At 32.8% G+C, this 24,069-nt stretch overlaps 3 protein-coding genes and 1 pseudogene across 4 annotated transcripts; 2 read left to right on the top strand and 2 right to left on the bottom strand.

Annotated features, from left to right (window-relative positions):
• Window positions 1-369: 369 nt before the first annotated feature.
• Window positions 370-744, top strand: LOC107613126 (VQ motif-containing protein 1-like). The gene is made up of 2 exons (XM_088495575.1): window positions 370-517; window positions 629-744. Exons 1-2 carry the CDS (start codon window positions 370-372, stop codon window positions 742-744), a joined length of 264 nt encoding a protein of 87 aa, XP_088351701.1.
• Window positions 745-6,648: 5,904 nt separating this feature from the next.
• On the top strand, window positions 6,649-8,267 carry LOC148548053 (uncharacterized). Its single transcript, XM_088497579.1, has 2 exons — window positions 6,649-7,847; window positions 8,045-8,267. Exons 1-2 carry the CDS (start codon window positions 6,664-6,666, stop codon window positions 8,265-8,267), a joined length of 1,407 nt encoding a protein of 468 aa, XP_088353705.1. The 5' UTR covers window positions 6,649-6,663.
• A 4,095-nt stretch (window positions 8,268-12,362) lies between these two features.
• Window positions 12,363-13,468, bottom strand: LOC107613129 (uncharacterized; annotated as a pseudogene). Its single transcript, XR_015895687.1, has 6 exons — window positions 13,431-13,468; window positions 13,297-13,338; window positions 13,029-13,213; window positions 12,836-12,895; window positions 12,646-12,739; window positions 12,363-12,499 (listed from the first exon to the last, which is right to left on the bottom strand). The product of XR_015895687.1 is annotated as an uncharacterized LOC107613129 (transcript).
• A 6,567-nt stretch (window positions 13,469-20,035) lies between these two features.
• LOC107614363 (uncharacterized) lies at window positions 20,036-22,854 on the bottom strand. Its single transcript, XM_088497397.1, has 5 exons — window positions 22,469-22,854; window positions 22,062-22,188; window positions 21,685-21,969; window positions 21,490-21,597; window positions 20,036-20,611 (listed from the first exon to the last, which is right to left on the bottom strand). Exons 1-5 carry the CDS (start codon window positions 22,852-22,854, stop codon window positions 20,036-20,038), a joined length of 1,482 nt encoding a protein of 493 aa, XP_088353523.1.
• Window positions 22,855-24,069: the final 1,215 nt, after the last annotated feature.

Genomic DNA, 24,069 nt, shown 5'->3' with positions numbered 1-24,069 from the left:
CTTGACTATATCAACCTTAAATATCATAGCTTTATTATTAAAATTGGAAACTTTCTTTCTCATTAATTAAATTTCACATAAAAACATAAAAACAGCACCGGTCAACTTATTTCATCTATATAACTTCAAGCCGTCAAACCAAACCCCACCACCCATGAACCACAAAAATTAATTTAATAAACGCGGAAAAAGCCAAACCTTGATGCATCGAATAATATAAATATCCCACGTCAATAACCCAATTAAATTAAGCCCTTTTCACTCCCAAAAGAAGAAGGAAAAAAAATCATCTAGCTAGAGAAAGCTTCTGGGTTTTTCTTCTTTTAGTTTTTCTTTTTATTATTTTAAATTATTATATTTTGTTGAACAATGTCTGGTTATGGCGGTGGAAGCAACAAGGGTCCGGTGAAGGTTGTGATTATAAACACGCAATATGTGGAAACTGATGCTACAAGCTTCAAATCTGTGGTTCAGAAGCTAACTGGTAAAGACTCTTCTGATGATTATGGGAAACCTCGTCATGATAAGCTGAGAGATCACCATCATCATCATCAAAGGAAGAATTATTACAATAATAATAATAATAATAATAATCATGTTCATGTGCCTGATTCTTCTTCATCAGCAGGTAACAATAATAATAATGGTTTTGTAAACCAGTTTTTGATTAGAGATATGTCGTTTAAGGAGTTTGATAGGTTTTTTAGTCAGATGCCACCCATAAACGACATTTTGTCCGAGTAAATAACCACTATTTTACAAATATTATTATTTATTAATTCGAGTTTGAGTTCTTTCTGCTGAGAACTTTTGTGTAGTATATTATGATTTGTAAGTAATTTTATAAATGTATGTTCATTAATTGAACTTAGACATATCTGTTGACTTCTTTAATTTAGCGGGTTGACTTTTGTTGTTGAACCCATTACCCATCTAAATAAACTGTATTGTTTCCGGAAAGAAATGAAAGAAACTAACTTGACCAATAGATGGATACACGTATGAACTTATTTGATTGATTAATTCAATTTCTGTATGAATACATATACTTGTGTTTTCTTTCATTTTTCTTTTGGGGATATATAAAGATTCAAAAACGCTATTTGTATATTAAAATCAGTTATTAAAATTAATTACGAATGGATTTATATATAAATATACGTATAATTTAACTTAATTTTAATATATATTTATATTTTAATATATATTTTATATTAGTGATTAATTTTAGTGGCTAATTTTAGTTTACACATAGTATAATTGATAAAAATTGTATGTGTATTTTTATTCCTTGTCTTTATAATAGGTTGAGATAAAAATTTATACCGGTTGTCTACGTGTAAAATTGATAGTTAAAAATTATTAAATAATTGATATACATATTTAATCAATTTTATTAGATAGATAATGATTTTCGTAAACAATATAAACAATAAGTTTTAAAATTAATCTAATAAAATAAAAAAAAGAAATTACTATATGTATAACGGCATATAAAAAAAGGAGATTACTACACTCCAACAGAAATCACATATAAAAAAAGGAGATTACTATATGCATAACGGTATTGTTCACTAAATTTATTATTTTCCTGCATTTTTTCATATTTAATTAAATTATCATTTAATCATCTTCAACTATTAACTTTATATGAAAATAAATTAACGTGAGTTTTCACAATAATAAGCGGAATATTACTGCTTCAATAATGTTGTTCTTCATTGCATGTAGTCATGATTTTAATTAAGCTCCGGTTTTAGATAGCTACTATGTTGAACTGATATATGTAATAGCTAGTCACATACTATAGTAATATGGCGACCACAACTACAATGGCGCATTTTGGAATTTCAAATCCTGTATGGATGGAATTAAATAGAAAATTATATTCAATCAGTTCTTCTCGATCTTTGATATCTGTAGCAGTGCTTGAAAATATAATAATTAGTTCAGTTTAAGGAAAAATACATATGGTATATTTTATCATACTCTAATTAATTATAAGGACCGCAAACATAATGATAAGAATTTAAGGGTGGAGAGGTGGTGCGGTGGCTCCAGAGGGTGGAGTAATGTCAACAGTGGCAGATTTGGGGGCTTTTGGGAAAGAGTGGTTGAAGCAGGAAGGTGATTTTTGGGGTTTGGGAGGGCGAGTTTGGTGTTTTAGAATGTAAAAAGTGAAACGAGGGGGTGGGCGGAAGGAGGAGGCCGTGACTAATATTACTATATTAGGGTGTAATAACTTAGTTGTCGGATCTCGCTTGGAAAAATTCTGACGGAAATCCAAATTTCAAATGATAAAATCCTGTGTTTTGATTACCACTCGAATACAGATAATGTCCAACATAATTTTTTGATCAAATATTTTCGTCAAATTATTTTATAGTAAATTTGACAGAATGACTCGTGTCATTTTAAATATTTTTTGCGTGAAATAGTGTTACACTTTGTGAAGGATTATTTTATTTGATAGTGAGAATCATAACCTTTTTTATTGATGTGTTATCGTATAAAAAATTCACGAAATTTTCGAAAATAATATCATTGAAAAAAACTGACAATAATTTTAACGATTTTGAATTATTTTTTGTAGTGACGAGAAGAATTTAATATAAATTTTAGCTATTTTTTTTAATTATTTTTGTTATTAAACATCATAATTCTTTAAAATAGATAACATTAAATTTAGATCGGTTTGAACATGAAAGTTTCGTACAATAAACAACTAATATAAAAGGAATGATGCTCATCTTTATATATACTAATGGCTAATTATAATAATTCAACAAAAATAATTATTTTTGTTGAATTCACATATTACATTGGCTAATGAAATAGAAGGAAGAGCATAATGATTATTTGACGATTTACATATTGCCTAATGATTATTAAAAATACCCTCTATTTATATTAATGTGGGCTAATAATATCTAATATTTAATTTCATTTTCTATGTTTAGTATCTTGTTTTAAGAAAGCATCAAACCAAGTTAGCAATTGATTTGTCGGCTGAAAATACCTCATCGCCATGGTAGTTTGGGTTCTACTAATAAAACCTATGGTGGTGTCCCGCCATCACTTAATAATTCAATAATGGGGACCAGATATTAATTTATTAAGAATTAATTGGAATTTTTTATTTAAATAAATAAAATAAATTTAATAATCATCAAAATAAATAATTTAAAAAATATTTACCGAAATAAATATTTATCTTTTATCTCGTTTACACTGTAAATGAGATAATTTTATATTTATCTTGTTTACAGTGTAAACGAGATATATGTATTTTTTTTAAAAAAATAAATTAAAAATAATAAAAAATATTAATAATATCAATAATCCAAATTTTTGGCATGCAATTAGTACATAAAAAGATTGGTAGAAGAGATTAAAATAGATATACTTGATCAATTTTAGTCCATTTTAAATGATAGGAAAACCATTAAACTACCCACTATTAACACGGTTACCTCTTTTATAACTACCCACTATTTAAAAATTTAAAATATAATTTAAATACACATGATTTATTTGATGACTCAGTTAATGCATGTCACTACTCTATTGATATATAATATGAAATATTTTTTTACTTACATTATATTTCAAATTTTTATGTACTCTGATGCAACAAATAAAATTTATATGTACTCCCATACAAAATAACAAAAGGAGTTGGTGAATATGGAAGAAAACAGATGTGCTGTCCACTAATGGGTAGTTACAAATAGGTGTTTGCTACGATACGATGATAAATTCATACGTACCGATACGTTTAAAATATAGACAAATAACAATAAGACATGTGGAATTTATTTTCCACGTCAGCATTTAATTTTTTCTTTTTTAAATACATAGTATATCACCACTTTTACTAAAACACCCTTTTTAATTAAATAAAAATAAAAAATATTTATTTATTTAATTTTATAAAAAGACTTAAACATCCTTCCTTTATTTGATTAGACAAAAATATCCTTTTAAATTAATCAAATTTTAGAATTCAATTAATCCTAATTTTATAGTTTCAAATAATTGAAATAACAAAACAAAAATATATTAAAAAAACAAAAAATCAAAATTGTTCTTCATCTGTGTTAAACATATTAAAAAAACAAAAAAACAAAATTATTCTTCATCTGGGTTCAAAAACCCTCTCGTTCACGCCTCTGAAGGTTTCAGTATTCTTCATTTTCTTCCAAGGTAGTCAAAAACGCGTTTCAACTCGTGGAAACGCACGATTTCACGTTTCTGCATCCTCCTTCAGTCTCGGTTTTGCTTCTCGTCCAGGACCAAGCTTCTTCATGTGGAATCGCCGCGCAAAAACGCAGAGCCGCTGGAATCGCGTTTCTGCCCCGATGTTGCGTTCAAGATTGAAGATGCTCTTTTCTTGATCCTGAGTGCAGCCCAGTCCAACCCAGTGGCCCAATCTGAATAGAAGACCATGGAAGATGGAGGAGCCCTAGCAGATTAGCAGTAAATTCCTTAATCTCTTTACCTTCCTCACTTTACAGTTTATCTCCATGGCCAAAATTTCAAAATTTCACCTTTCTCAAGTCTTTCAATCTCTGACTCTCTCTGACTCTATCTCTCTATTCCTCTGAAGTTTAAATTTCGCGCGACCAAAATCCCCAATTTGGTGTGTCACAGCCTGCTGCCGTTGTTGTGGAATTAGACTGGTGGTGGTTGAACTGTGTGAGGCTGTGAGCATCAATTTGCAATTGTTTTGCGAAACTTTCTGACTCTGCCTCTGTGTCTGGTTCTCTGGCTCTCGCTCTCTATTTCTGGAATCTGGATTGCTGCTGCTCTTCTCCTCCCCTTCACTGGTAGTTCAGGTATGTTAAAACTTTTTTAATTTTGATCCTCTTCAAAGTCAGTTCAATCTGTTGTTGTACTTGTTTATTATGGATTATATTGTAGGTTGAATTGCTATTGTGTATATTTATTGGTTTACTGATTATATTGCAGATTAATTATATTGTTCAATTTAGATTATGATTTTATACGAATTATAGTAAGTTTTGAGACCTGAAAAACCGTGATCTCAGACCTGAAAATAACTAGTATGTTACGACTTACGAGTATATGTCAAATTTTGAGAGAGGATATTGCACCTCGACTCTTTTCCACAAATATGTCCTGTCAAACTTAATGTACAAAATATCAATGAATAAACTTACCTTAGCTCCATCCACCAGCTGGTTTTGGTTAATGGCTTCAGAGGTAGTATTATGGTGCGATACTTGAACTTGAGGTTCAGTGCAAATCAATAGGCTATTTTACTATCACCATCTTTTGATATATTAAAACAATAATATAATGGAAAACATGGATTAATAATGGCGATCGAAATGTGAAACAAAAAGTGATTTGCTTTTATCCATTCTTATATCATGGTTTTGCTTTTAGCTCTTTCTTATTAATTAATGTTTTATTTAAAAATTATAAATATTTGACACAGTTTAATCCTCCTAATTTCTAAGATAAAAATTAATGAAATTGTTTATATATAATGTTAACTCTGATTGACATCTGATTCACGACTAAATGTTTCTTGGTGGGTTGACTGCTCTGTGCTTTCCACTAATGTCCCTCCTAAACTTTTCACTTCATCTTGAGCAGTGTTGTTTAATAAATGATTTTTAACACCATCCTCAATTTTTTCATCCACTAAACTAGTAGTCTTTGGGGTCTCTATACCATTTAATTCAGACCCCTCCTGGTGTCCTTCCAATTCCAACACTTCTATATTGTTCTCATGTTAATTCATGTTAATGAAAACAGGACTAATAATGAAAACAGGACTTTACCAATATTTTGATCAATGCATGTTGCAACTTGCAACAACTCATTTCTATTAACATATCCTCATTTTTAGTTATTGCAATTGGATTATACACATCATTCTAGTTGAATAGATTCTACCATTTATTTTCTTGGCCAAGTTATTTTGTCAACTAGAAAAATGATCAAGTCAAAATGTGTAAATTAGTATCATCAATTTAATATATATTACTTTGGGAGATTCAACTATTTCGATTTCATCATCATGGCATTCAAAGCTTCCTGCATTATACAGTCAGATACTAATAATAAGTGTCTGCTTTTGTCTGTTCCAGTGTATCCAAATGAGGACATTGTATGAAACAGTGAAATATTCAGTTAGTGAAGACAATGAATCACCGTTTGTTTTAACAGTTTGTTCATTGCTATCATTTTTACTGCTTGATCCTTCATCTGAGCTCCCTGATTGAAACTTCTCTTTGTCACCTATATCCCAATAATTTTTGTTAAATTGTTGAATTTTTACTATGATATTGAATTGATTCATTGAATATTTACTGTTTTTATTTTTTTCTAAACAGGAATGGCATCAAATCAAGCTAATGCAAGTGAAAATCCGATTAACATTCCAGCTTCTCAGTCAGGAAGTACAGCTGGAATCGCTTGTAAAAAAAAGTTGCTAAGAATGCTCTTGGAAGTAGAACTGATGTAGGATGGGAGCACGGGATATCTGTTGGAGAAGATGGAAAGAAGATACAATGTAAATACTGTCATAAAATTTTTTCAGGAGGAGTTTATAGATTGAAACACCACTTAGCAGGAACTCAAAAAGATGTTGGGGCTTGTACAACTGTTAGTGATGAAGTTAAGAAGCAAATGTGGGATGTTGTGAGTGGGTTACAAGTAAATTTGATGAAGAAAACAAACATGGGTGGGGCAAGCCCAGGAGAAGCTACTAAAGAAGTTGACACTACCGGTGAAAAAAGAAAGGGAAAAGAATTAGATGGCAACATATTCAAGAAAACACGCATTAGTACTCAAACAACAATCAACAATATATTTAAGAAGAATTTGAGAGAGGAAGTATGTTTAGAGATTAGTGCTTTTTTCTACAACAATGGCATCCCCTTTAATGTTTCAAGGAGTGAGGAATACAGTAGAATGTTTGAGAAAGCTATAAGATACGGACAAGGATTCAAGCCACCATCCTACCATGAATTAAGGGTGCCTCTTTTGAAGAAACACGTGGAGCTTGTTCAACAATCACTAGAGGAACATAGAGAATATTGGAAGCAGGTTGGTTGCACAATAATGACTGATGGTTGGACAGATAAGAGAAGACGGACCATCCTAAATTTTTTGGTTAATAGTCCTAAAGGGACTGTTTTTTTGAAATCCATTGATGCCTCTCACATTACTAAGACAGCTGATAAAATCTTTAAAATGATAGATGATGTAGTTGAAGAGGTTGGTGAAGAAAATGTCATCCAAGTTGTCACCGATAATGCGGCTAACTACAAAGCTGTAGGAGAAATGCTAATGAAAAAGAGAAAAAAGTTGTTTTGGACGCCTTGTGCAGCACATTGCATTGATTTAATGTTAGAAGACTTGGAAAAAAAAGTAACACTTCACAAGGACACAATTTATAAAGGTAGAAAGATTACTACTTACATATATGCTAGAACTGCTCTTATTGCACTACTACACATCCACACTAAGGGGAAAGATTTGGTGAGGCCGGGTATGACCCGTTTTGCAACTTCTTACCTTACTTTGGGATGTCTCAATGACAACAAAGGTTCCTTAATAAAAATGTTTCTTTCTGATCAATGGACTTCTAGTAATTTTGCAAAGACAAAAGATGGAAAGATAATTGCAAGTGTGGTGTTAGATAAGGTGTTTTGGAAGGAAGTCGTAATTTGCTTGAGGGCTGCCTACCCTCTTCTTCATGTGCTTCGTATGGTGGATTCAGAAGAAAAGCCGGCAATGGGATTTATTTATGAAGAAATGACAAGTGCAAAGAAGAAAATACGAGATGCATTTCAAGGAGTTGAGACAAGGTAAAATGTCTAATTATTTTATTTTTTAATTAATGCATAAGAGTTGTACATAATGTTGAATGATACGTGTAAAGTGTAATTGTAAAATGTAATAACGGCAGAGGTAGAAAAGCAAAAGCCAGAGAGAGTTAAAAAATTTAAATTCTGAAAATATTGTTTATTTTGTAATTAATTTATTAATTTTTTTTATGTTTTAGTTATATACCTATTTGGGATATTATTGATGCAAGATGGGGCAACCAACTTCATAGGCCATTGCATGCTGCAGGCTATTATTTGAATCCTCAGATTCATTATAGCTCTGGTTTTAAAATTGCTTATGAGCTTAAGAAGCAGTTTTATGCTTGTATGGAAAGGATGACAGGAAATCCAGATTTAATCACTAAGATGGATGTTCAACTTGAAGATTTTAAAACTTGAAAAGAGTTTTTTGGTAGTAAAGTAGCTCAAAATGCAATTTATACTAAAACTCCAGCTCAATGGTGGGATTCTTATGGAGATCAGCATCCAGAGCTCCAACAATTTGCAATTCGTGTCTTGAATTTGACATGTAGTTCATCTGGATGTGAACGTAATTGGAGCGCTTTTGAGATGGTTAGTAATTAAATATAAATTGCATTTTACTTTTATAAATTTGGTTGTTAATTCTTCAATTCTATCTTATTGTTTGATTAATGTCTAATATTTTTTATCTACTTTTGAAAGGTTCACACAAAAAGGAGAAACCGTTTGAAAGCTAAAACCATGAATGATGTTGTGTTTGTGATGACAAATTCAAGATTAGCAAAGAAAAAACAAACTAGAAGAAGTCTTGATTATGACTATAGTCTTGATGAGTTGGACTCTGATGAAGAGTGGATTGTTGCTGACGAAGATGGAGAAGAAGAAGATTTAGATGCTCTAATCTCAGATCCTGATTTAAATGATGGAGCAAGTGGTAATAGAGTTGTTGGTGCCTCTAAGGATCTTTTGGCAATTCCTTATCTTGATGATGATGAGTTTGAAGAACTTCTCCAAAGACCTCTTCCTCCTGCTCCTGATAATGATGAAGATGGTAATGCAAAAGTTTGTGAAACTCGTGAAGATTTTATAACTGATGAAGAATAGAATGATTATTAAAAAACTTGTTTAGATTTTAGTTAATTAGTTGTTCATTCTAGTAGTTTGGTTGGTTTATTTGCTACTTGAATTTATTTTAGTGTCATATGAACTTGTGAGTTGTGAATTTATGTTTTGATTTGTGAATTTGTGTTGAATTGTGACTTTTAACTTGTTATAGTATATATATTAGTTATAATTCTATGGATAATTTAGTTTATTTGAGATTTATTTTATTCTCTATAAAATTAGTTGTTGCTATTAAATTTTTCTAAATTTTTATAATTTACGAGTCATATTTACGTTTCGTCTCACGATTCAACGAATTACGATTTTGAGTTAGCTTAACGAGTCAAGATAAAAACTACGAGTTCACTACCTTGTCTTCTTCTCTCCTCTTCCTATCCTCTCTTTCTGTCTCTCTCTGCTCGATCTCTCTCATCTGTCTCACTGTGCGTCGCACGCAAGATCTCTCCCTCTCTCCTCTCTTGTCTCGCAATCGAGGTCATCGTCGCGTCACAGAGCATCGCCATCTTGTGCGTTCCAAAGAGCGTCGCCTTCCTTCTGGTTCCAGAGAGGTTGCCTTCCTCTTGGTTCCGTCTTCGTCACCGTCTTCTTTGCCGTCTTCCTCATTCTTCATCACTGTTGTCAGCCTCTCCCTTCCGGTAATTTCCTCCCTATGATTTTTGTGATTTGAATTATTATAGCACTGGTGTGATTTTTGTAATTAGGGTAATTTGGTTTGATTTATATTATTTGATATTAGTTGTTAATTTTGACAAATTGTTGAATTCTTGTTGTTAATTTTAGCAAATTGTTGAATTCTTATTTTTTCTATTTTTTGAGAAAATATATATTCCCCCTTACCCATCGGAATCTTCAAAATCTTCAAAGTTCTCTTCAATTGGATCTCGTTTCAAAGGTGCAACTAAATTTGAATTTTCTTCGAATTTTTATATACAAGACTTTAGCAAGAGTTGTCTTTCCTATGCCTCCCATACCCCATATGCCTATAAAGCGAACATCCTTTACATCTGGTCTTAAAAGTGAGTTCATGTCTTCTATCTTCTTATCAATTCCAACCAATCCATCCCTAAATGTTGGCAATTTAGGTTGTAGCCTTGTCCAAATAGTTGTGACAATTTCTTCAATTAGTTCTGCTTCCAACATGCATAAGAGAAAAATAATCTAACATGGACCAAGCATGAATGGTAATAAAATAATAGAACAAAAAGAATATGTATGTTCCAAGAATGAATTGATTATATCTTAATTTCCAACAATAATGTAGCATTCACATGATGAGTTGAGATCTTAAAAGCACATATTGCTGATTTTCTTCTAGCAGTAGTTTTCATTGCATTGCACACAACTTTGACAAAACAATACAAGATTTTCTGCATTAGGATAAATTCTTGAGGTTCAATACCATATTCAGAAGGTTCCAACTAACATAAAATTTTCTATTAGGCTACCTAAAGTGACAATTTCTTTTTGTTGTATAGGGAGCCCTTATTTCTTGTTTACACTACTTGTATGTACTCGATAGCTCTATAGGTAATGATGTGTAAATATTTCCTGTTTCCCTTGTGTTCCTACAAATTTTCATACACTCTGTCCAAGATTGTCGCAAATTATTGGCCCCTTTTTGTTTTTTTCTTTGTCTCAAATCTCAATTATTTCGTTTTGGTTCATTTTGTCCAATTTGCTTAGAGTTACTTTCCTAATCCATATTCACAAGAATTAAGCAGCCACCCCTCAGTCCCATCTCCCAACAAACACAAGTTCTTGTTAAGCCTTGGATCTTGTTAGTGTAAAATGGAAACATACTTTGTCATGTTAAAGATATATCCTCTTTATTTTTTAAAAACCTTTCATTACAAAACCAGATTCCTTTCTTTCTTTCAACCTGAATATCTTTTTTACAAGGGATCGGTTATTAGTTTTACCATTCAGTTGATCATGTATGCTTGTTATTATGGTTGATTTGCATGTGTGCATGAATTCTTTTATTTTACAGTCAGGGACTGATCTCCATCATACATGAAGGGCTAGTGAACGACCAATTCAATGGTTCTGTATGGGTTTTGTATTCTATAAAGCTTTATTTTTCTCTAAAAAGTCACTTTCTTACATTATTTACAAGTTTTGCAGGTTCAGGGTATCCTTCCTTCTATGAACTGAACCATTGATTTAATGCAATTTTACCATGGAATTGTGTACAGGTTCTTGGAGTGCGCTGCAGGTTCCTGGTTTGGTGATATTTTCAACAAGAAATATCGGGTGAAGCCGTTACTGGCATGTTGGTTTCTTGTAATGGCAGGCTATTTGAAATGGCTTTTTATTTTCTTAGCTTATTAGGATATATATATGGTTCAGAGTTCAATTGAAGGCTGGATTTCAAACTTTAATTATTTTGTTATGTTGTGATTGTAAATTACCGTGGATGGTTAAAATGTATGATTAGCTTCCCTTTTATTTGTTTTTGCATTGGTAGAGGGGCATTGTTGTCAAACTCAGTGAGTTAATTTGTAAACTTGTACTCGTATTAGGTGGTGAAATTGAGTTAACTTGGATATAAACTAGATTGAGTAGACTCGGTCAAACTAGGTTAAACTCGCAATTTTAGGAAGAGTTTGCGAGTTTATGTGCCATTCGTTAATGATGGTGATGATGATTCAATGCAAGGTCAAGTCCCATCCATGCATGAAGATTAGTCCATGTGAGTGGTTTACAAAACGAAAAGATTTTAAGGAAAAAAAACTAGGATATTGAAGGAGGGAACCAAAGGAAGACAATGAACGTAATTACGTAAATATGAATTTAGCCATTGTTGCGTAGTTTAGTTTGAGTATTCAGAATATTGGAGTTGAATGGTGTATAATTCGGTTCACGACCATGCGATCCCCAAAATATCGTTTGCAAATGAGCGGAGACTCAAGTTCATATCGTTTTAAACAACGAAGGATGAGTTCCCAAATCCCAATTAGAGCATTAAGGCTCAAATTTAAAACGAAGTTTTGATCCTGACACAGCAAGCATCTTTGATTGTTCAATACATAAAATAGCCTTAACAATGTCTTTAGAAATACCAAGAAAACAAATAGAAATCATGTAGTTTGAGTTATGAAAATCAAGGGTAAAAAGTAACCTGACATACAGAAAATAGTCAAAACAAGTGGTGCCATGGACGTTCTCAGCATTAGAGAGTAGCTCAGATTTGAATAATAAAGATAATTAATATATTTTAACTCAACTAATACACAATAGTTGTCCAACAAAATTTCTGAGAACTCAACTCATCGAACTAGTAGCCACCTCTAGCAAACAAAATTTAGTAAACCTCCTAACCATTACACCGATTACGATATTCCAATGCAATAAAGCAAAAATTAGTACATATTAGAAACTTCATGATCAACGACCACCCTTGTTTCCACCCTTTTTTTGCTGCTGTGAACCAGTTTTAGGTGACTGGAACTTCCCTGCGCTGTTCGGATTTCCACATTTTTTCACGAGGTGAGGGGTTAGTGCATGTGCAATTTTCTTGCCACCTACAACACAAAGTACATTAAATATGATGGTGCACTTGGAATGCTATCAAGTGAGCATGCATGACATGTCCCAATATCGACTATTTTCCTCAACAACACTACGAAGTTATGCAATATCGAATTGTAAAGATAGCTAATAGTCTCACCAGACTTTTCAGGAGTTACATTCTTAGCTTTCTTAGCAACAGGAACTATAGTTTTTGTTGTAGACACATTTGGTCTCTTCTTGCCCTGGTCGACCTTCAAGACATAAAGCAATGCATTTAATTTTTAATGTCAAATAATAATAATACACAAGACAATATATGAGGAAACAGGACCACACAGTAATGTTACCTTTTTCACAGGTGTCTCTTCATCTTCATCACTCTCGTCCTCATCAGTATCAGCATCCATCTACAATTATCAATAAAGGTTTCCACAAAATTAATACTTGAAAGAAGCGCAATGCTTTTATTTTTCCATTAAGTTTTAAATAAAATTAAAAAGTAATTGCAACAGAGAGTAGATAACAAACTCATTGTGTTACCTCACTTCCAGATTCATCCTAATCATTAGACTCATCATCATTGTCGTCATCATCGTCATCATCAGAGTCCTCGTCCTCTTCATCTTTCTTTGGAACAGCAACATTGACTTTCTTTGCTGGGGAACCACTCACATCCATTTTTGGTTCATCAATCTTTACCTTTTCAGACTTGGTTTCAACTTTTCCTGAATGTAGATTAATAATTAGTTACTCACATCATAGAATGCACAAGTAAATAGTACATTTTGGATTGAGCAGAACTATCAACCTTTATCTTTGAGATTCAATGCAGCCTCTTCCTCATCACTCTCTGTACAAATCAAACAACGCAACAATGTTTGAGCAAGTGAATCATAAATCAATAACAATTCATCAAATTTACGAGATAGGTCTGTGCTATACCTGAATAGTCATTAGAACCAAAATCACCAGGTACGTCCTCATCAGTGCCACAGGGAACACATCAAAAGTCAAGGAAAAAATATTCACAAATAACAACACACATCATTGAAACTTGCACTTTTCATATTCAAAATTTTCTAATGACAGGGGACCAAGACCAATTCAAAAACAACGAATAAATTAACATATACTAGTGGTGTAAAGGATATCGATCAGCCCTATATCCTCAGAAATAGACACTGGCACTCTGGCAAGTGTGGGAAAGCTCAGCCTCTTGGTCAAGAACCAAATCCAAGGGTATTTGGGGGATTTTCTCCCTGTTCAAAGTTCCCAAAACAAGCTTCTGCACTCCAACTTTGAGGTAGACAACCATAGGTTCCTTAGATTTCTCATTCTTTGAGGCCTCTCCTAGTGCAACTTGAGAGGGAAAACGCTTTAGAAGATTTATTCCAAAAAAACACGAGAAAATAATAAGCATGAAAAGAAGTGAACCTGAGAGATGTGGATGTAGGCATTAGCTACTTCCAACTCATCTATTTTGACACAATCCCCTGGCTTAACCTCAACACCTATTTTATTTTATTCAAATTAGAACAAAGATTACAGTGCCATAAACATAAAATATTTCAACTATGAGAGTTTATAAATGAATTTTGGTTGGCTTTAAAGTAAAATCATAGCACAAAACATTGAAGGAGAGTTTGGGCTACAATGAGTATTACATCACAACAGGACTACAATGTAGTGGTTATCATGTCAGTGTCACCTACACATTCGAAAGAAAAATCTGCTCTGCCATCAGTAATGCGCTTAATAACCTGAAAATTTTCAACATATAAACGATTGTTACAAATAAACTTGTTTCACAGACATGTAAGTCTTAACCTAGTAGCAGCTATTTGATATGATATATGACCATATATATATTATCTGAAAGGTTAAATTGGATATTTTCAGATGAGATAAACAACAACCTGAGCAATAGGTTCTTGGTAGGAACTCGGGTCAACAACTTCTGTAAATCCAAAAGCTTTTGCTGCGGCAACAACAAACACAATAACAAATAATGAACCAAGGATTGTGCTAGGTGAAAAAACAATATTCAGATCGATTTCAGGACTAATTTTGGCACCTTTTTCACACTTCTGTGGATTCTTATCCACGCCAATTATTCGAGATGCTCCCCTTAGTTTTGCACCTTATGCAACCTAATTAAAGGAGAATTCATAAATTATCTTGTAGTTTGGAAATGATAATTAGTAACCAATTGAGAACTGAAAAGTTAAGACAGACAGAGTTGTTCCCTGCACTTACAGAAAGGCCAACAGTTCCGAGACCAAATATCACCCCAGTTGATCCTTTTGTCACATTAGCAACATTTCATGCTGTGCCTAGACCTTCCATGAGTGACATAATCAATCAGAAACCAAGAATTTATCAATGGAATTAAGAGTTATGAATTTATGATACTCTACTCTAAGAGATTGCATTATTAGGACTCTTTCCTTGGCTATAACTTAACTCATTCGCCAAATCATCAACATCATCCACATCTTCATCTCCATCCACTCGAGGACTCCCTGAAATCCAAAGATGATTCTTTCAGTTCAATTAAAAGTTAAGACAATGGATTATCAGAGTCTAAAACAGAAAAAAAAAACACATATGCACAAAGTGAACTACCTTTGTGCCTTTTGTATCTAGTCTTGTACTGGAGGCAACACTGGTATATCCTTTCACTCGTATTCATAACAAGGACGACAAACTAGAAATGCACACTCATTGCAAGCAACAAAGACATCGCCGATGTCTGTTAATCCAACAGTTTCACCACAAATTTGATAGATTAATCCATTCAAATTCTTCAGAGGTTTAGGCTACAGATAAAAGGCATTTCACAAGTTGAATTACATCAGTAGAATTTAAACCAGATTAGCTTCATCAAACTCTTATAAACTGATAAACAAAACTAGTCATTTACCATCCAAAGGAAATGCTTAAGCAGGGCTAGTTCGAATCTTAGAATGGAAATTAGTTTGACTTCATTACAATATTTGTGATGTATAATAAGAAAAAAAGTTAAGTTCAATTCATTAACAAAAAGCAATAATATCACTATATAAGTACATAGATCTATAAGAAAAATATCCAATCTCATTCACATTCACATCAATCGCAAAACTCCATGAAAAGAAACATATCAATAGCATCACATTCACATCAATCGCATTATGTGACTTTTCTAAAGTCAAAACCAATCCAAAACATATTAAGATACATACATGTGAATCTAAATACACATATGAGCTGAGTAAGTACCTTTTTTCTCTGATCAGGCAGCATCTTCAAAGTTGAGCATAAATGAACTTTTAATTATTTAAGCAAAAGCTACATCAATCAGTCCCTTCTCTTGGGTATAATCCAAATCACCCGAACTCCCACTTCCACTTCAAACCCCAGAAAAAAGGAAAAACCAGAGTTGCACTAGAACTCCCGCATCAAGAGGGGATGATCAAAATGCAAAGAAATATCCCAAAGAGCTAATAAATAAATAAGATAAAATAAAAGTAAAAGAAAAAATCTTCACTGCAAATCCCAATAGAGCTCAATGCATATATCAAAGATATTAATATTAGGTAACATGTATTGATTCTGAATCCATCTAATTATGATCAAATCAATCATAATATCAAAATGGCATAATAATAAGCACCACTAGCAGAAAAATCATAAAACGTAAAAGTAATAATGATGGTCAAGAAAACCCACTTTTAAAAATAATGCTTCTTATATCTCTAGTCAAATGGAGACATTAAATAATCCGGCAAACAAATACGAACACAAACGTAAACAAATTATAATGCGTATGTCACAAGAAGGTTTATATGCCCACAAAAAATAGAAAAAGGGAATGTTATAAGTCTAATCTTCCGAGAATTCATATTAATCAAGATGGTGATTATTATACAGCTTTCTAAGATTTTCAGAGGCCTTTCTTTTGACCCTATACGCGATCATGTTATGATTCTTCGACACGAGTGAGACTGCAATCTTCATTCGACTCACATCATCAACCTAATAAAACATTAACATTTACACATAATGCTTAACTACCTAAACATCAAAGAAAGAATGAGAATAAAAAATAATGTATAATATTACCTTTATATTAAAATGATCATCTTCAAAACAAGCTATCATCCAACTTGCAACCCACACACCCGCGTCATTACTAAATATCGAGCAAGATATATTAGAGTGCTATATAATGCATAACTTTCATACCAATAACTACTATTAATATTATCTTACGATCCATGTTCGAGGGTGGGAAGGCCCTCCGGTTCTTCTAATTCAAATTGTGAAGAATTCAGATTCGGAGTAGTCTCAAAGTCATAGAATGGACGGTCTTCTACTACTTCGTCTAAAAAAATGGCCTGTTTAAGTCTATGTCAGAATTTGGTTTTTTAGTCATATATCTAGATAATTAACAAGAAAACATAAAATATAGTTACTAATTTCAAGGCTGTCCTCTTTCGCTTGAACTATTTCTCAGTGGGCAACGGGTCTAGCAAAATGATGTGTCCTTTAACACGATCGATCACTACCAGGTACCAGTGTTGATGACCTTCATCAATAGTCTCAGATACAGGGATAAACACCTAATCAAGAGAAAGTCATTTTAGTTATTAAATTTATTTCATACCCATATTTGCTATTTTGAATTTAAAAATGATATAAACTTCTTGAATAACAAGCATTAAGTTATGTTATATGGTGTATGCAACAATTCTTACTCTTTTTAAGCAGTCCACTTTGCCCAAATAAATATCTGTGATGCAAGACGGCAGACAGTTGGGATCCATTTTTGTCTTCTCTGACAACTGCATTATTTTTGTCACTTGTTTATATGCACAATAAAAATAACAAATACCAGCATTATTTTAGTGTTATTTCTCTGATATGCTTACCGCAAAAACTGTAGGTAAAAACCAATAACTACTTTCTCTGGTCAACTCTATCTTCATCATATCTGCTACTAAGTCTAGCACAAGAGAAACAATTGGCTTGCCTGGAATCAAACTCCTGAATACATCTCTATGAGCTGTATGATCTGAAAACACTATATCCTCCTCATCGTTGCCAAAGATAAATTAACGTAAATAAAAATAGCTAAAAAAATTCACAACGCCGTTAAAAAATGATATGCCTATTAAATCTACTTACTTATCTACCAATATATCACCATACAAGTATGCTGTAATTGCAAGCTCAATATCGTCCAAACTCATCGAAACTGTTGGTCTAAAAGATACGTGCACCCACTAAATATAAAAAAATAATTATTACTATAATAATAATAATAATAATAATAATAATAATAATAATAATAATAATAATAATAATAATAATAATAATAATAATAATAATAATAATAATAATAATAATAATAATAATAATAATAAAACTAAATTACTTATTACATAGTACTCACAATAAGCAGCTCTAATCCAAGAATAGTATTTGGAGCAAGTGAGTTTTTCTCCTTTTTTTTTAGCAATAGACAAATCCGTTTTTGCCTTTTCAATAGAGCATAGCAATAAAGGATTACTCGATGCACTACCTTGTTGAGTAAAGTATTAGATTCGGAACCAAAGACCTTAAACACTTTAGAGGGGGAGCTGACATTATTTTTCAAATGTTGAACAATAGATTGAACTAGTTGAGTCAATTGACCAATTGAATTGGCTAATAAATCCAAAGTCACTTGTTCCAGCTGTTCACTGTAACGATAAAGAAAAAAATAAGTACGGATGTAAAAATATAGAAAATAAAAACTAAAACTTATAGATTACTCTAATTGACATGTAAATTCTAATAAAAACTAAAACTTTATAAACAACAAAGCACCCCAAAGAGACATCCAAAGTATTAAACCGAATAACATGAAGAGAAAAAGAATACATAGAAAGCAATCAAAGAATGGCAGCACCCAAGATTCACCTCCAGATAAAGATAAAACAGAGCAACCCCCCCCCCCCACACACACACTCAACCAACCCAAAAGCAAAAACCCCTTTTCACAGAACAAGAAATAGGTCAGAATCCATAAACCACCAAAATCAACTCAGAAAGAAAGCAATCCAGCAAAGTAAACCTAGAAAAGACCAGTGACCTTGGCGACACAAAGCAAACCAAGCTCGGCTTTCAGATCCTTAATCCACTGACCCAGAATCAAGAAGGAAAGCCGGTTGCCCACACCTGTGATGACGAGTCAGCAACAATGAAACCAAAGGAATACGATGAAGAATGTGTAAGGAAGCACCAAGAGGGAAGAGCCGAAGAGGAACAGACCATTAACAGGATTTTGTGTGTGAAACTCGATTGTGGAGTTTGGATTTAGTTTAACATTCATATTATTTTTGCCCAGCTTCATGACCGTGGGGAGTGAGAAGGGAGTGCTTGAGCAAACCCTAAATCCTTTTTGCTTTTATTTATTTATTTATTTATTTATTTTTGCCAAAAAGAATACTCATATCATGTATGCTGAGAATTATAGAACAATAACTTTATATATTTTTTATATGATAGAATAATACTATATACACATATGTTTACATCAAAGAATCACAGAAAAATATTAAGAACAAATTCATAAAATAAGATAAGTAAAAATAATAATTATTATATGCCTGTTCAAATTTTTTGTTGGTTCTTGATAATTCTTCATGTTAGGCATAGAACTTGCCTCTACAGAAGCAACCCGATTATTTTTACATGTTTTGACCATTGTAATCAACTTAAAATTTTAAGTGTTTTAGAAAGAATATATAAAAATGATAAAAGAGACCTGCCATTATATATAAATTTAAAGTGAATCTATATTAAATCACAACTAGAAAAGTGATTAATACAGACAGATTTACAGACGGATTTAGTCTTTATTACAGACGGATTTTTGGTTACCGACAAAATTACCGACGGATTTTGTCCCTCTGTAAAAGCCCCGTCGGAAATTATTTACCGACGGATTTTTTTCCGTCGGAAAATTACTGACGGATTTTTACGATTTACCGACGGATTTTCCCTCTGTAAATTCTCCCTCCATTTCTTGACGGCGACAAACTTACAGACGGATTTTCCGTCTGTAATTACAGGCGGATTTTCAGACGGATTTTTCGTCTGTAATTACAGACGGATTTTCAGACGGATTTTCCGTCTGTAATTTAAGCTTTGGAAAATCATGATTACAGACGGATTTTTTCAGACGGATTTTCCGTCTGTAATTTAAGCTTTGGAAAATCATGATTACAGACAGAAAATCCGTCTGTAAATCCGTCTGTAAGGTAAAATAGATTTTTTTTTACTTTTTCTAATTACAAAATAAACTTATTTTCATACAAAATAAATATAAATTTAATACAAATTTTTATCTAATTTATATTTGAATATTTATAATATTTCAAAACATAAACAAATTCATCGTATTATCAAACTAAAAGAAAATATTATAAACAAGCAAGTCAATATAATTCAAAACATAAACAAAATGTATTGATCATCAACTATAATTCCTAGTATATTGTTCAACCATACTAAAACTATCAGCTATAGTCTTCAGTGTCATCTTCATCCTCATCATCATCATAGCCCTCATCCGAAGACATTGAGGGTGGCGGCGGTGGTGGTGGTAGTGGAACTGCACTAGAACTACTTGACGCTCTAACCTTCTCATAATAGCTAACATAAGCCTCATTCCATCTCTTCTGTTTCAGCTTTTCCTTCTTGGCCTTTCCAATTGCCCGTTCCAACTTTTCTAATTTCTTTTGAGTCTTTTCCAAAGGAGCCAAGCGTGTATCTAACAACTTACTAATACGCTCATCTGTTTGTTGAGTAACACGCTGAAAAAGCTCTTCATTGAGATTATGAATCTGTTCTTGCAAATCAGGAACAAAATTTTGATTTCTTGGTGCTCTTCCAGATACAGAATTGGCAGAAGTGGTTCCAGACTTGATAGAGCTAGAAAAGAATGACCCTTTTCCATAAACTCGATTCTTCTTTTGCCCACCACACACTTCCTCCCAAATCAAATCTTCATCAATTGGTTGTAGCTCCATTCCCTGTGCTTGAGCCTCGGCACGTTGAGCCTGAACTTCTGCCAACTTTTTTATAAACTTCTCCTGTTGCACAATGATTATATCAATTATATTATTATTATTAAGACAAATAGCCATGCATATTACTTAATAGAAAACTCCAATAATAGTCACAAGCAAAAATGAGGCTGAATTTTCACAAGAAATCTTCACAAACATCCATGATCTTATATAACAAACAGCAAGAACAGTTTAATAGTCCCAAGAATATTGAGCTAAATATTAGTATCAACATTCTTTATGATATGCTAAAAGCAAAAACAAGATTAATACTACATGATGAAGGAGATTCTGATAATAGGAAGGGGAGACATGAACACTACATGTTATTCGTGGACACACTTAAAAATTACTCTACTGCTACTAATCTGCTCATCAGTATGTTTTCTTATTCTCAACAAACTTATCTGTCACATTAAACCATTCTTCATATCACAAAATGTGGATCTTAACTTTGCAAAGATGAGTAATTTAATCCATGTTGCACAGTTCCAACCTCATGATTTTGAGACAATCTCTGAAGAAGCATGGATTATATTATATACACATTAGGTGATGAGTAATGGGGACAAGCTTACCATATTCCAAGAGAATAATGCATGCTTCACATGCTTTCTACACAAGATTAAGATTGGTGAACTGTATTATCTCTTAAGTTGGTCTATGGAATCAAATTGTGAATAATTGAATAGACCCTATATAAGGAGATGTGTCAAAGGGCTTAGACTACAGAAACTTGGAAGAAAAGAAACCAACTATAAAATCACAAAGCACAAAGCTGAATAATAATAATAATAATGTTGAACATAGTTAGGACCACTAAATACAGTAATGTTAATGCCAGACAGCTAGAAATTAGTTAATAATTTTGACATAGGAGGAGTATTTGTGCTATATCTCACATGAGTGTCTTGAGAGCGCTTGTCCACCCATTTAGACTTGTCACTTTTAAGTGTGTGGGTTTCTTTGAAGACCTCCTCGTGGGTTGGTGTACGGCCCAACTGCTTCTTCTGTTCCACATAAAATACAAAATAAGAAAAATTTTACATAAATAGATGTCTATTAAATAAGATCTAAAGCCACTTAAATTATGTTACCATCCTCTCTATAGTTGAGCTCAATGGAATAGAACCACCGCAATGGACAGAACCACCTAAGAGTGACGCTCGATTCTCTCTTGCTTTTTTTCTTATATTTTTCCATTTCTCATCTGTTTCCCAATACCTTTCCAACACCTTTTTGTAAGCAGGAATTAGCCATTCGTGGGTTGTATCCACACCCTCACGGATATCTGACATCATTTGGCTAAATCGCTTACTTGTCCTATACTTGAAAGTCCTCCAGAAAAACTCATCATCATCATCATCAATAAGAAAGTGGCTCTGCACATACTCATCAAGTTGCTACTTATAAGATTCAAATCACATGAACAATATTCAATCCAAAATAATTTTATTCAATCCAACACTTTTACCTTCCACTCCTTAAACCAAAGCTTCTTTGTCGGAAGAGGGACATCTCCAAACTTTTTGTACGGTTTATCATATCGTTTCTTGATGATCTCTGTAATCTTCTGAGAACCAGGAGGGAAAGGTAACCAACTGATAATTTCATAAAGAATTGACAAGTTAGGAAACTAAAAAAAATAGTTTTAAGTCATTAGCACTTTAATTTGAAATTAAAATATAGTAGTAAACACATTTAGATTAGGAGTAGTAAAAGAAGAAGAGTGATTAGTATTGCTTGCTGAAAAAGTAATAAGAGGAATAGGTAATGCAGTATGTAAAAATTGTGTAGAAGAGTAATAAGAGAAATAGGTAATGCAATATGGGAAATCCACTAGAAGCTGCTATTTTAATTATAGAGAGATCCAAATTTTACCTTGTTTTTCCATCGGGAACCAATCTTTCTTTTGTGACACTATTAGGAACCGATGCAGTCTCTGATGGAGGAGATGTACTAGAGCTTCCAGGTGTCTCTGAATCAACTAATAGATTGGAATTGCGAAGCGGAGGAGGAATCGAAATTGGAGGAGGGGGTGGAGGAGGGGGACCCATACATCCTGGAGTAGGCCAACTTGGTGGAGGAAGACCCGTGTAGCCTGGATTAGGTACCATCAAATACGGTTGCTGGCTAAGTGATCCTGACTGAAAATCTGGCACAACCGAAGTCCCAGAAGAGGTGGAGGTGGTTGAAATAGCGGCTGCGGTAGTGGTGTGAGAACTTCTATGACCCTTGACACCTTTACCCTTGACCCGAGGAGCCATGACCTACATATATATTCAAGGACTATTAAGTAAAAATATTAAGCATAGAGAGGGTGCAGAGCATAGATACACTTGTTTAGAGAGGGTGCAGAGCAGATGGATGGGTACAGAAATCAAGCAAACAAAAAAGAGAATCAAGCAAACCCACTTCATAATTGATCAGCAATCTACCAATCTGCTGCTTATCAAATTAGATAGATTTTTTTTGCAGGCCTATATTGTGTAAAATATTCTATTTTCCCATTAAAGATGTAAACATAATCATTTCGATAAGATATCATAAGTCAGAAATTGTGAATGCCTTAACAAAATTTTGAAATTCAATCCGTAGAGTAATAACTTAACTTTACTACAAGAAATTTTTGTTAGTTTAAATAACTTAACCCATTATGAGGCTTAACAAGAAAGCCAGTTAAAATGGATCAAATCTGATTGACAGTTATCATCAATCGAAAAAGCAAGAACCTTAAACAATGCCCTGAAATTAACTGGTTATGTTGCTTATACTTTCTTTAAACCTTGGAATCTTTGTGGCTTAGTAGTAAGCAACCACAATGTCATCAGCAGATACATTCCAAAGAAGGAAAGAACTGTTAAGATGGCACCTTTTTTTCACTAGGCTAGCCCTTTATTTTATTTTATTTATTATTATTTTTGACAGTCTTTCTTTTATTTATTTTTTTTTCCATAGGAAATGATACATAACATTTAAGTCATTAACATCTGAATATCTTTCAATCACACTACAAAATAAGCATAAAAAGGATCACATTCACACGGCATATGTATCCATTGAGAGCTAGAGAAATGACATACGTTCCAGAGAAAGCCAAAATGCCAGTAGTTAGAAGGCCTCCAAACTGCACAAAAAAAATGCTGAGTCGAAGAGGAAAGAGAAAAAAATTGATGTCTTAATTTCACAAACACTTGATACCTGTAACATCTAAACTCTAAAGAGGAAAAAAGCAAGGAACTTTGAGAAATGGGAACTTACAATATTGGGATTTTTCGTCAATGGATTACCAAGTAAGGCAGCAGAGATTAAAAACAGAGAGAGAGATTCAATGAATTTCCTTCACTACTGCCACTGCAACAAAGAGAGAGATTCAATCTTCAAACCAAACTGTAAGAAAGAGATTAAAAACAATAAGAAAGAATATGAAGCTTCCTAAATATCAGAAAAAGGACAAGAAAAAAATTCCAGTGGTGCTTTAG

This window comes from Arachis ipaensis, chromosome B8, assembly GCF_059453495.1.
Source record: "Arachis ipaensis isolate K30076 ecotype BB chromosome B8, ASM5945349v1, whole genome shotgun sequence".
NCBI classification, from domain to species: Eukaryota; Viridiplantae; Streptophyta; class Magnoliopsida; order Fabales; family Fabaceae; genus Arachis; species Arachis ipaensis.
The sequence above is the reverse complement of the archived record's forward strand: the minus strand, read 5'-3'. Positions and strand labels throughout refer to the sequence as shown.

Excerpts from the sequence above, each read along its gene's own strand:
- LOC107613126 (XM_088495575.1), top strand. The coding sequence starts at position 370 with ATGTCTGGTTATGGCGGTGGAAGCAACAAGGGTCCGGTGAAGGTTGTG. Across the intron at positions 518-628 it reads TGATGATTATGGGAAACCTC|GTAACAATAATAATAATGGT; the intron begins GTCATGATAAGC and ends CTTCATCAGCAG.
- LOC148548053 (XM_088497579.1), top strand. The coding sequence starts at position 6,664 with ATGTGGGATGTTGTGAGTGGGTTACAAGTAAATTTGATGAAGAAAACA. Across the intron at positions 7,848-8,044 it reads TTTCAAGGAGTTGAGACAAG|TTATATACCTATTTGGGATA; the intron begins GTAAAATGTCTA and ends TTTATGTTTTAG.
- LOC107614363 (XM_088497397.1), bottom strand. The coding sequence starts at position 22,854 with ATGGCTCCTCGGGTCAAGGGTAAAGGTGTCAAGGGTCATAGAAGTTCT. Across the intron at positions 21,970-22,061 it reads TTTGGTTTAAGGAGTGGAAG|AGCCACTTTCTTATTGATGA; the intron begins GTAAAAGTGTTG and ends GAGTATGTGCAG. Across the intron at positions 21,598-21,684 it reads GCTCAACTATAGAGAGGATG|AAGAAGCAGTTGGGCCGTAC; the intron begins GTAACATAATTT and ends TATGTGGAACAG.